This window comes from Phocoena phocoena, chromosome 16, assembly GCF_963924675.1.
Source record: "Phocoena phocoena chromosome 16, mPhoPho1.1, whole genome shotgun sequence".
Classification (NCBI taxonomy): domain Eukaryota; kingdom Metazoa; phylum Chordata; class Mammalia; order Artiodactyla; family Phocoenidae; genus Phocoena; species Phocoena phocoena.
Window position 1 is genome coordinate 33,777,245 of NC_089234.1, and position 13,561 is coordinate 33,790,805.

The 13,561-nt window shown below is 35.7% G+C and overlaps 1 protein-coding gene across 3 annotated transcripts in view; it reads right to left on the reverse strand.

Moving 5' to 3' along the window:
• The window catches only part of EXOC6 (exocyst complex component 6), a 208,813-nt gene that overhangs the window by 134,913 nt on the left and 60,339 nt on the right, over positions 1-13,561 (reverse strand). For 2 of the 3 annotated variants that reach the window (XM_065894605.1, XM_065894606.1), the window contains exons 7-8: positions 3,876-4,028; positions 1,745-1,813 (exon numbers count right to left, since the gene is read on the reverse strand). In XM_065894605.1, coding sequence (XP_065750677.1) covers positions 1,745-1,813; positions 3,876-4,028 — 222 coding nt within the window. The remainder of the gene's footprint in view (positions 1-1,744; positions 1,814-3,875; positions 4,029-13,561) is intronic. The other variant, XM_065894607.1, reaches the window with a different exon arrangement.

Below are 13,561 nucleotides of genomic sequence, written 5' to 3' on the forward strand. Positions count from 1 at the left end.
TTAAAGAAGAAATCACAGGAAATTAGAAAATACTTTGAGATAAATGGAAACAAAAACACAACACACCAAAACTCATGGAATGCAGCTAAAGCAGTGGTTAGAAGGAAATTTATAGCTTTAAATGTCTGTATTAAAAAAGAAGAAAGGGGGCTTCCCTGGTGGCCCAGTGGTTGGGAGTCCACCTACCGATGCAGGGGACACAGGTTCGTGCCCCGGTCTGGGAAGATCCCACATGCCATGGAGCGGCTGGGCCCGTGAGCTATAGCCGCTGAGCCTGCGCGTCCGGAGCAGAGGCCACAACAGTGAGAGGCCCGCGTACCACAAAAAGAAAAAGAAGAAAGGGACTTGCCTGGTGGCATAGTGGTTAAGAATATATCTGCCAGGACTTCCCTGGTGGCTCAGTGATTAAGAATCTGCCTGCCAATGCAGGGGACATGGGTTCGAGCCCTGGTCCAGGAAGATCCCACATGACACGGAGCAACTAAGCCCATGTGCCACAACTGAGCCTGCACTTTAGAGCCCATGAGCCACAACTACTGAGCCCGTGCACCTAGAGCCCGTGCTCCGCAACAAGAGAAGCCACTGCAAGAAGCCCGCACACCGCAACGAAGAGTAGCCCCCGCTCGCCGCAACTAGAGAAAGCCCGCGTGCAGCAATGAAGACCCAATGCAGCCAAAAATAAATAAATAAATAAAATTTAAAAAAAAAAAAAAAAAGACTCCACCTGGTAATGCAGGGGACATGGGTTAAATCCCTGATCCAGGAAGACCCCACATGCCACAGAGCAACTAAACCCGTGTGCTGCAACTACTGAGCCTGCGTGCCACAAATACCAAAGCCCACACACCTAGAGCCCGTGCTCCACAACAAGAGAAGCCACCGCAATGAGAAGCCCACACACCACAACAAAGAGTAGCCCCCACCTGTCACAACTAGAGAAAGCTCGTGAGCAGCAACAAAGATTCAACATTGCTAAAAATAAAATAAATAAAAAAGAAGACAGATCTCAATCAATAACTTAAACTTCTACCTATATGAAAGAAGTTGGACACAAAAGGCCACATATAGTATGATTCCGTTTATATGAAATATCCGGAATAGGCAAATCCATAGAGACAGAAAGTAAATTAATGGTTGTCAGGGACTGGTGGGAGGGGAGAATAAGGAGTGACTGCTAACAGGTAAGAGGTTTCTTTTTATAGCAATAAAATGTTCTGGAATTAGTTGTAATGGTTGCACATCCTTGTGAATTATACTAAAACCACTGAACTGTATACTTTAAAAGGGTAAAATTTTGGGTATATGAATTATATCAGAATAGTGCGATTATGTTTTTTAAAAAGATAATTGTTTAACCAAAACTAAAAACAATGTAGTGTGGGGTAAACAAATGTAGAAGAAACATACTTAAAAGTAACTGTGATACAACAGTATAAAGGCAAGAAGGGAGAAATGTAAGGTTCTTTTAACATACATGAAAAGTATACTTGAAAGTGTACCGCGATTAAGTTAAAGAAAAAAATAAATGCCTTACACACAGTGGATATTTCACAAGTAAATATTGCATGAAGGTTTAGAGCTCAATGAGTTTGTGGTCAGCCTTTAGAAAAGCAGGCCTAAAATGCATACCTGTCTTTTTAATAATACAAATATACACACACAAATGTGTATACACACATATGTATACACACACAGACATATATATATATATATATATACATGCACATATACAAAAGATACTTACCAGAACAGAATAAATGTGCAAACATCGGTAAACAGGGGAAAAATCAACAAGATCCTGAACAGTTAAGACCTGAAAAATAAAACCATTTTTTAAAAATTATAGGTCAAACTACTAGTCTACTGTTGAATAATATAAAGTTAGACAAGGAGATTCATGGACTTCATATTATAACATTTATCAACTATAAAAAGCACACACTATAAACACAATGCCTATTTTGTTTTGGCATTTGTTTAGTAATTCATTCTGCATATATTTATCATCATTGTTGACTATTTTAGATTATAAGGTAATAAAGGGGAGAGACTGTATATCTTTATCATGCTTGATAGATTACCAGAAAATTGCTATGGATAACTAGATACATCATTATTGCTTCTGGTAAAGATGGTGCACAAATGTATGATTTACCTATAGATGAAGTTCCTTCTCTTATGCATGACTTATAATTATTTCATCAAATTGAAGAAATCATCATTATTATTTTATGGAACACTAACAAAGAAAAAAAACACTACCACTTGAAACTGTAGCATCATCAATTTTAAGATGTTTCCTGATTCTGAGATGTTAATAATATTTTTTTAAAGTACACCTTACAATTAAAGAAACAGTAATATAAAGTTCCCCAAACTTGAGAAATAAACTCTTTTTAAAGGAACACATTTCTATTCTCATGAATCCTCTGAGTGAACTTAAATTATTTTTATTATAGAGTTACTTATTTGGGAAAATGATAGAAACAAAATGTAGTAATAATTAAATAGATCGTAAAGAACAGGGAAACAACCAAGTTTCTCTTAGAGTATGGATTTGGGTGTCGGGCCTTACGGCAATGTTCCCAGCAATTAAAGATATACAAAACAGACTACGGAAAATTGAGACACGAAGACTAGATGGTCCATTTTTACCATTCTGAATCTCAAGGGAGAAAAGACTTTCAGAGATTCTCTGAATATTGATTAAGAAAGAGCAAAAAAGTAGATTTCAAAAACATTAATTTCATTTCAAGGGACTAATCAGGCCACATTAATTCCACATTAGAAAGACATTAAACTATTTAAGGCTGTTTATTTATCTGTATATCAGACATCTACTATATATGCAAACATAAATGTGTATACATACATATATACATATTAACATACATATACGTACACACACATATATATACACACACACACTCACAAATACATACAGACTCACTCATCCTCAGGCATATAATGCAAATGTACATACTGAACACTCAGTGGTTCCCCCAAACACAGAGAAGCCATGGACACATATTTATATGGTTCCTTTTTAATCAATCAATTAAAAGTTCTTACTACACCCCAACAGTGTCCTTAGAAAAAGAATTTAACCTCTCACTGACAAGGCAAAACTTATAAACAATTGGGAATACTAGACTCCTTATGGTATTAACTAAATTCAAAAGGAATTCAACGGAAAAGATAAAAAGTAGGCTCAACAGAAGACTTCGTGGAGGGAACAAAAGAAGCACTAGGACTAGGAATGAATTTGAATGAAGAGGATAAAAGAAAGCAAATATTTAGGACAATTTCAAGGTTTCTAGACTAGTAAAACTTTTTTAAGAAATTGAAAACTTAACTTTAATCATATTAAAATTATTTTGTAGTATCTCAGCACCAGCCGAAGGAAAAAAAGGTAGGCTATCCAGAATTAGTCTAAATGGCAAGGTTAAGCCATCATGCAATTAAATGTCTGCCACAGGTAATTAAATTATCAGTGATCACTACAAAAATAGCATTAAATTTACACTTTTACTGCTAATTATGGCAGAAAACCTAGGTTCAACTATCTGCAGCTTACAAATATAATCTACAATATATCTTGCTTATCTGTCAATTATTCAGTCTAACATTTCAGACAACTCCTTTGCCCTAATAGCTCATTACAAACTGATCTACGTAAATTCAGTTTCCACATGGCAAGACTGAGTGTCACACAGACAACATTACAACTCAAGAGATAAAAGATATCCAATAATAGATGAGGGAGGGAGGAAGGAAAGAAAGGAAAAAAGGAAGAAAAGAAAGGAAGGAAGGAAGAAACAAAGATAGAAACAAAAAAAGATACAAAGAAAGAGAAAGAAACAAATTCCCATCACCTCCTCTTCATTCTCATCCTCTTCCTCAAATACAGGTTTCAATACAATTTCATTCCTTTCTTCTGGAATTCTATCATTTATATATATAGTCTTCCCAAATTTTACATTATTTTGCTTCTGCAGAATAACACTGAAGAGTTTCTGCTGCTGTGCCTATTTGGGAAAAAGAAAAATTAAGTTTATTTGAAAAATTATTGTAGTCAAAATTGGTTCAAGAAATTATTCATATTTTCTCATCTTTTTAATGTCTGTAGGTATAGGATCTGGAATGATGTCCCATTTTTGTTCATGATTTGCACCCTCCTTTTTTCAACAGTCTTGCAGGGGTTATCAATTTTATCTGAAAAGACTAAGAACCAACTTTTGTCTTTGTTGATACTCCCTTTTGTATTTTGTTTTCTAGTATATTGATTTCTACTCTTGATTATCTGCTTCCAGTTTCTTTTTTTCAATTTTATTTTATTGTGGTAAGCACTAACATGAGATCTACCCTCAAATTTTTAAGTGTACATACATATTACATTATTAATATGTATATCAATAATTTAATACATTATTGTTGATAGGTATAATACTGATATTTATAGAAGACCTCTAGAGTTTGTTCATCATTTTTTTTTTTTGGCCGCACTGTGCAGCTTGTGTGATCTTAGTTCCCCGACCAGGGACAGAACTGGGCCCACGGCAGTGAAAGCTCAGAGTTCTAACTGAGACAGCCCTAGGACCTGGGACCCTTTGCTTCAATGCTGCAAAACTTGCACCTGGATGAACCTCTCCTCCAGCAACAAAATACAAAGAAACTGTAAGGGACTAAAAATAACTGCATGCATGCACAGTTGGGGCAAACTGTGGACAAAAGATACAAAGGGACCTAAAAACCCCACTGCCACTTTTTAAGAGCCCAGAGCAAAAGCAGGGTACTGTGCATGCCCTCTACACATTAGGCCACCTAAAGGGTGGGCAAAACACCTAAGTCACCCCTCCAGCCTGACCCATGGACACACCCCTACCCTCACCCCATATAAGGAACAAGCTCACCCCTCCTCAGGGAGTAAGCAAGCAAGGGAACCTGTTGTCTGTTCTCACTCCCCCCCTGCTGCAGCAGGGGCCCCAATAAAGCCTTGGCTGAATTTCTTGTCTGGCCTCTAGTCAATTTCTACTGATTAGGGAAGGCCAAGAACCCTGGTAGGTATCACTAACCACTGGACTGCCAAGGAATTCCCTAGAGCTTGTTCATCTATACTGAAACTTTATGTCTGTTGATTAGTAACTCCTCACTTCCCCCTGGTAACCACCATCCCACTCTTTGATTCTATGAATTTGACTAACTTAGATAGCTGATAATTTCCTTTTTAAAGACTGGATAGTATTCCATTACAGGTACATACCACATTTTCTTAATCCATTCATTTGTCAATGGATATTTACATTGTTTCCACATCTTAGATATTGTGAATAATGCTGCAAAGAGCACGGGAGTGCTAATATTCGTCAAGACCCCGATTTCAGGTTTTTTGGATAAATACCCATAGTAGAACATATGATAGCTCCATTGTTAACTTTTTTTTTAATTAGTTGATTTATTTTTAATTTTTTTTGGTTGCGTTGGGTCTTCATTGCTGCGCGTGGACTTGCTCTAGTTGTGGTGAGCAGTGCTCTTGGATGCGGTGCTCGGGCTTCTCACTGTGGTGGCCTCTCTTGTTGCGGAGCGCAGGCTCTAGGCACGTGGGCTTCAGTAGTTGTGGCATGCAGGCTCAGTAGTTGTGGTTCGTGAGCTCTAGAGCGCAGGATTAGCAGTTGTGGCACACGGGCTTAGTTGCTTTGTGGCATGTGGGATCTTCCTGGACCAGGGCTCAAACCCATGTCCCCTGCATTGGCAGGCAGATTCTTAACCACTGCGCCACCAGGGAAGTCCCCATTGTTAACTTTTTGAGGAACCTCCATACTGTTTTCCATAGCAGCTACACCATAATGCATTCCCGCCAACATTTTGCAAGAGTTCTAATTTCTCTACATCCTTACCAACACTTGCTATCTTTTGTTTTTTTGATAATAGCCATCTTGATAGGTGTAAAGTGACATCCCATTGTGATTTTGATTTGCATTTCCCTAATGGTTAATAAAGTTTAGCATCTTTTCATATATATGTTGGCCACTTTTATGTCTCCTTTGGAGAAATGTCTTTTCAAATCCCTAGCTCACTTTTTAATCAGGTGATTAGTTTTGTTTTGTTTTTTGCTATTAAGTTGTATGATTTCCTTACATATTTGGGAGACTAACCCCTAATCAGATATACAGTTTGCAAGTATTTTCTTCCATTCCATAGGTTGTCTTTTCACTCTGTTTCCTTTGCTATGCAGAAGCTTTTGAGTTAGATGTAATTCCACTTATTTTTGTTTATGTTGCCTGTGCTTTTTGTGTCACATCAATACTTCTACTTTCATTGAGTTTAACTTGCTACTGTTTCTCTAATTTCTTGAAATGGATACTTAGGATCATTGATTTCTGCCTTTCTTTCCTAATTTATAAATTTAAGCCTACAAATTTCCCTTAAATTTGACTTTTATCATATCCTACAAGTTTTTCATATATCACATTTTCATTATAATTCAAAATATTTTCTGGTTTCAAATGAGTTTCTTCTTTGACCCATGGGTTATTTAGAATTTTATTTCTTAATTTCCAAATATATAGGGATTTTCTACTTATCTATTTATTACCAGTTTCAGGAATAATTCCAATGTGGCCAGATAATATGTTCTGTATTATTTCAATCCTTTGAAATGTATTGACATTTCCTCTATGGACCAAAACATAATCAATTTTGATAAATGTTCTTTAAAAATGTATATTCTGGGGCTTCCCTGGTGGTGCAGTGGTTGAGAGTCTGCCTGCCAATGCAGGGGACACGGGTTCGTGCCCCAGTCCGGGAAGATCCCACATGCTGCAGGGCGGCTGGGCCCGTGAGCCATGGCCGCTGAGCCTGCACATCTGGAGCCTGTGCTCCGCAACGGGAGAGGCCACAACAGTGAGAGGCCCGCGTACCGAAAAAAAAAAAAATGTATATTCTGAAATCAAGAGATACAGTGTTACATGTGTCAATTAGGTCAAGGTTGCTAATCATTATTTTAAAGGACTAAATCCTTACTATATCTATTGGCTCTAGTAGTTACTGAGAGGAGTGTTGAAATCTATTATGATTGTCAAGATGTCTATTTCTCCTTTTAATTCTGACAATTTTTGCCTTTATATATTTTGAGACTATGTTATTAGATAGAAATAAATTTAGAATTGTTTATTTTCCTGATGAACTGAACCTTTTATCACTATGAAATGTTACTCTTAAGTTTTTTGTCTTAAAGCCTACTTTAATATTAATGTACATACATCAGCTTTCTCTTGGTTAATCTTTTCATGATACAACTCTTCCATCCTTTTGCTTTCAACCTCTCTATATGTTTATATGTAAGATATGTCTTCTGAAAGCAGCATAATTTAACAGTTTTTAAAACTCATATCAATTCCCCTCCCAACTTAAGTATGGTTGTTGTTTCACACTGTTAATTCTATACATACATAAACCTTATAAGATGATTTTGTTTCATACAGCCAATAGATATGTAGTTTTATCCCAAATAGTTGCCCTTTCTATTTACTTCTGCATCTCTGGCCTTCTAACTGGGATGATTTTATGTCTGAAAACACTAATATTTCCTTTAGTGCAGGTCTGCTAAAAAAAATTCTCTAGGTTTTTATTTATCTGAAAAATACCTTCCTTTCACCTTCATTTCTAAAAGATTTTAGCTAGGTACAGAATTCTAGGTTGACACATAAGGCTTATCAGCACTTCAGATATACTTTTCACTGTGTTTTGGCTTCCAATGATTCTGCTGAGAAGTCAGCTATTGACTGATGTTATTATTGTCCTTTTGAAGATAATACATTTTTTCCTCTGGCTGTTTTAAATTTTTTCTTTGTTAGTTTTCAGTATTTTACTATTATATGCCTAAATATGGGTTTGTATTTCTTCTGCTTAGAATTCATAGCACTTTTGTGGCTTCAAGGTCTGTCCATATTTTTTATGCCCTATTCTCTCTTTTCTCCTTCTGGGACTATAATTACATATACATTAAACCTTTTCACCTTACCCCATGTGTCTAAACTCTTTCCTGTACTTTCCATTCTTTTGTCTTTCTGAGCTTCAATTTGGATATTTTCCTCTGACCCATCTTCTGGTTCATTAATTCTTTCTTCAGCTGTGTCTAATATGTTCTGCCTCCTATACGATGAGTTCTTAATTTGTTAATATATTTTCAGTTTTAGAATCTCCAGATGATTCGTTTTATGGTTTCCAATGATCTCCAAATTCTCAATCTTGCCTTATAATTCCTTGAATACACTGGGTTGGTCAAAAAGTTCATTTGGGTTTTTCCATAACATCTTATGGAAAAACCCGAATGAACTTTCTGGCCACGCCAATATTAATTAATTAATATTAAAGTCTATGTCTAATAGTTCCATTATTTAGACTTTGTTTTGCATCCTAGAGTTAAGCTTTATATCAATTACCAATGAGTATACTCCTCTTCCTTTGAGTGATTCAGGTCAAATAATGATTCAATTATTTTAATGACCTTTGGTTTGGAGCACTGTCAAGGTTTTACAAAACAGTTACCACTAGTTGTTTTTTAAGAGGAAAACCAAATACATTAATTTAAAAACACTAGAAAAATTTAAAAGATATGATACATACAGGAACATACATAAAATATGCTGCCTTAACTCCAATGGATTATTTGTAGAGAAAAATGTCTACTAACCTCACAGAAGGAACTATGGTATCAAGTTGCAAGCTTATTTTACTTTCCACAGAAAATGACCACAGCTTGTGAAGACTAGGAATGCAGAAGCTGTTATCCCACAACTGACTTAATTATTGACAAAAATGAACATTTATACAGATTAATAAGTTGAGAAGCCTTATATTTTTTTTTACGCATTTTAGTGATACTTCACTATCAGAACTTCATTATCAGAGATTGAAAAAAACATAGGCTTAATTCCAGGATTTTAATGTCCTTACATAATGCATACTAGTGGAACATTCCCTCTGTTGTGATAGGTCAGATTGTAGCTACTCTGTTCTGTTAGCATGTAGAAAGTTTACCCACTGCCTCTTTAGGGTGAATTTTCTCTGAAGAATACACTACTGCTAATCAGACCTTTCTAATCCCAAGTAATCAGACAACGCAAACCACAGAAATCTAGCTCTGCCCTCACCTAGACCTAAAGGCTGGCTCCAGAGGCTTGTGCTTAAGAAAATCATTATCCCTTCTCCTCCATTACCATTATTAACCTACTCACTGAAAAAAAAATCAGAATTCCCTTTCTCCCTCTGTGCCCAAACTTATTTTGTCTATGATTTTTGGTTTTCAGAGTAAAAAATTATTTATTTAGAACACTGCTTCCAAACAGTGTTATGTACAAAACTAACATTTCACACATTATCAATAGATACTCCTTGAAAAAAGGGTTCTATGCTTAAATAAGTAAGATAAATATTACATACTTTACCTCCCTTCCAGGGGATTTACAATTCATAAGAAATATGCTTAACTTTATTTAACCCAGGTTTCCAAAACTTATTTGACCATTTAGTCCCATTTTCCCCTAAAGAACACTATTAAAATGTGTGCCAGGGGATATAATATGAAAATGTTAACTGAGACTATGAACTTTAGGTATTTAATGACTAATTAAGCATCACACTACTCATAGTGGATTCATCTATCACATTAGAATGAGGAAAAAAAAACCCAATACAAATGCAAGTCTGCCTTTTACTTTAAAAAATTCTCCCTAGAGAAGCTAAAGCTCAGCTCTAAATTCCTTCAAAAAAAAAACTTTTTGTACATCTCATGCTAGGCACAGTGCTAGATCTCAGGAAGGTAAAAATAAATAGGATATATCCCCTCACTTTAAAAACTCACTGTCCAGTTAAAAACACAAAATATGCAATTATAATGTAGTGTGAAAAGTACAACAGACATATGCACTGAGGAGGAAGAGACCATCTCTTGCTAGTAGTAGTGAGACAGAGGAAGGTAGATTTTACAGATGAAGTGATACTTAAGTCAGCTTTTGCGGGGGGAAAAAAGCAGTAATTCATCAGACTGGAAAATTTAGAAGAATGGAAGGCATTCTAGGTAGAGGAAACAACCAGTGTAGTCAAAAGTTTATGAGATGTGTACTTCTGTAGCACACAGGAAGAGGGAGTATCCAGAGATGACGCTTTTGTTTCATGCTGAGGAATCTGAGCTTAGGTAAAGAGTAACTGGGAATCACTGAAGAGTGACTGATGTGGTTAAAGTTGAATTTTAGGATAATAAGCAAAAGGAGAAAATACTAGAGATAAGAAGAATAATTAATTTGATATAACAACAGTCCGGGTATGTACAGCAGAGGATACAGAATCTACAGATAGTTACTAAGTAGGACTTTGTAACAAACTACATAGAGTATAAATACTCGTGAAAAGTCTAAAGTACTCCCCAGTTTCTGGCTTGTGAAAATAGGAGATACTGCTATCTGAGATAGGAAATACAGAAAACACAGATTTAGTGAGAAGATAATGAGGTTACTTTCAGAAATGCTAAGTTTGAAGTTCCTATAGGACATTCGAGTGAATATATAACAAGCAAATCCATAAATGGGACATGAGATCATAGAATTAAACACAAGATACAGAGAACCTCCAAGGGAGGGAGCTACTTAGCAAAGTACAAGGTTTCCATTTATGTCACCTAAGGAGATTCCAGAACCAAACTGTGATTCTGACAAAGTGATGACACTTTATGAGAAACTCCAGAAGGCTTCCAATGCTCAAAAAAACCCACAAGATATTAAATGGGTGCAAGAAGGGAAACCAAAATTGAACAAAGCACAAATTTTCTTATCAGATCTTAAGGACTCTAGTTGTTCCACCAGAAGAAAACTCTCTAACCTCTCAGTTTTGTGGGAGACACCTTCTAAAGGAAATATTGTAAGGAAAAAATCCCTATAGACAGATGATTAAGAAAGGTTTCTGTATAAAACATCTGTCTTTTGGTTGCAGAGGTAGGGAGTGTGATTGTTTATACAAAAAAAAAAAATAGTGGTGAACCAGGAAGAGTCTATTCCTGCCCAGCAAGAAATTATCATAAACCTTAAGTCCTAGAGCCCATGATTTGGTGGACTGCCTAGGTAGAAAAAGTCCAAAACCAGTCTACAAAAAACAGGTCAGAGAGAATAAATTTAATAATGAAACTCTTAATTAAAATGTATAATGGAACATGAACTTTAAACTACTGTTCACACTGAAAAATCTTCCATGTGATTATGTTTTTTATCCCCATGGCATACACATAATTCCTTGTCCAGATGTAGGAAAAAAAGTACTGAAAACAAGAAGGCAAGATACTGAAGGCAAGAACATAAAGTTGAAGAGCTCACCAGTGGCGAAGAACATTCACTGATCAGAGGCAATCACTCAGGAAGACTTAAGATCCTGAGAATAATGGGAGGTGCTATGGAAGAATCAATTGCTTCTCTGACTCCCATTTTAGCATAAATTGTACCAGCAGTCCTGTGAGCATCTTGAATTGTTGAAGTGTCAGCAGTGGAGGAGAAGGATGATCTCTTCAGAGGAAAACTATGAAATCCCACACTTTATTCTACCTTAACAGTGAGTTAATATCCAATCTTTTGGTTCTACCGGGGCTTTCTTAACCTATATAGTTCTCTGGAATAATCATATTACCTAGATTCAAAATCTCTGGATTCTTTTCCTGAACTTGGCTTCAAATATTACCCTCTTACACTTTCTTAATATTTATTTTTTCCAGGCTACTAATGTGATGTTCAAACTCTAACTCGCTGTACATTTCTACTATTTCTGTTCCTATAACACCACCCACAACTAACCATACTCCCCCCATCCCAATGGTAGGGAAAATAGCCCCAGGCCTAGCTTTCATAGAAAAGAGAGGCAAAAAGTGTGGTTTAAATTCTGCTTAGTAGCTGCTTCTTATTTACAGCAAATAAAGATATTTTGGGGAATTTCCTGGAGGTCCAGTGGTTAATACTCAGTACTCTCACTACCAGGGCCTGGGTTTGATCCCTGGTCAGGGAACTAAGATCCCACAAGCTACTCAGCGTGGCCAAAAAACAAAAAACAACAACAACAAAAAGAATTTTTGTCAACCAAGTATTTAACTAATCTTAACAAGAGATAACTATCAAAATAATTTGAAAATCAAATCTGCTATATGGAGAAAAGGAAACCCTCATTAACTGTTGATGGGAATGTAAACGGATGCATCCGCTGTGGAAAATAGTATGGAGGTTTCCCAAAAAACTAAAAAATAGAGCTACCCTATGACCCAGCAATTCCACTCCTGGGTATACATCCAAAAGCAAAAACAAAAACACTAATTAGAAATGATACATAAACCCCAATGTTCATAGCAGCATTATTTACAATTCCCAAGATATGAAAGTAACCTAAGTGTCCAATACACAGATGAATGGATAAAGAAGATGTGAGATATAGATGCACACACACACACACACACACACACACACAATGCAATACTACTCAACCATAAAAAAGAATGAAATTTTGCCATTTGCAGCAACATGAATGGACTTGGAGGGCATTATGCTAAGTGAAAGAATTCAGAGAAAGACAAATCCTGTATGATACCACTTACACATAGGATCTAAAAAATACAACTAACTAATGAATATAACAAAAAAGAAGCAGATTCACAGATACAGAGAACAAACTAGTGGTTACCAGTGGGGAGAGGGAAGAGGGAGGGGCAATATAGGGGTATGGGATTAAGAGGTACAAACTATTAGGTATAAAATAAGCTACAAGGACATATTGTACAACATGTGGAATAGAGCCAATACTTTAAAGTAACTATAAATGAAGTATAACCTTTAAAAATTGTGAATCACTATATTGTAAACCTGTAACTTATATAACATTGTACATCAACTATACTTCAATAAAAAACTTAAAATTTAAAAAATAATAATAAAACAATGAGAAAAGTAAAAAAAAGAAAAGAAAGAAAAGAAAATCTGCTATAGTCCATCTACAGGTAAGAAACACTTAACTACAAATTTTTTAAAAAATGAGACGACTTTTAAAAAACATTATCGTATATCCTCACAAGTCCTACATTATTGTACATTGTTTTCATTTTTTAAAGTAAATTCATCCTGGTAAAGAATTTTCAAACTCAATGCATCTTCAAAGTAAAACAATCTATTAACAAGGCAAATTAACATAGAATATAATACTGTGTAAAGCTGAAACAATTAATAGAAATATAATGGAGATTATCTGATTTATAGGCAATCCTTTAAAAGTTAAAATAGGAAGAAACTTCATATACTGAATTTTAATTTCCTCTGCTGTGGCAATAATCTGATACAGACATATTTCTTTAATTAGAAAAATGAACAGACAACCTAATCAAAAAATGGCCAGAAGACCTAAACAGACATTTCTCCAAAGAAGACATACAGATGGCCAATAGGCACATGAAAAGATGCTCAACACTGCTAATTATTAGAGAAATGCAAATCAAAACTACAATGAGGTATCACCTCACGCCAGTCAGAATGGCCATCAT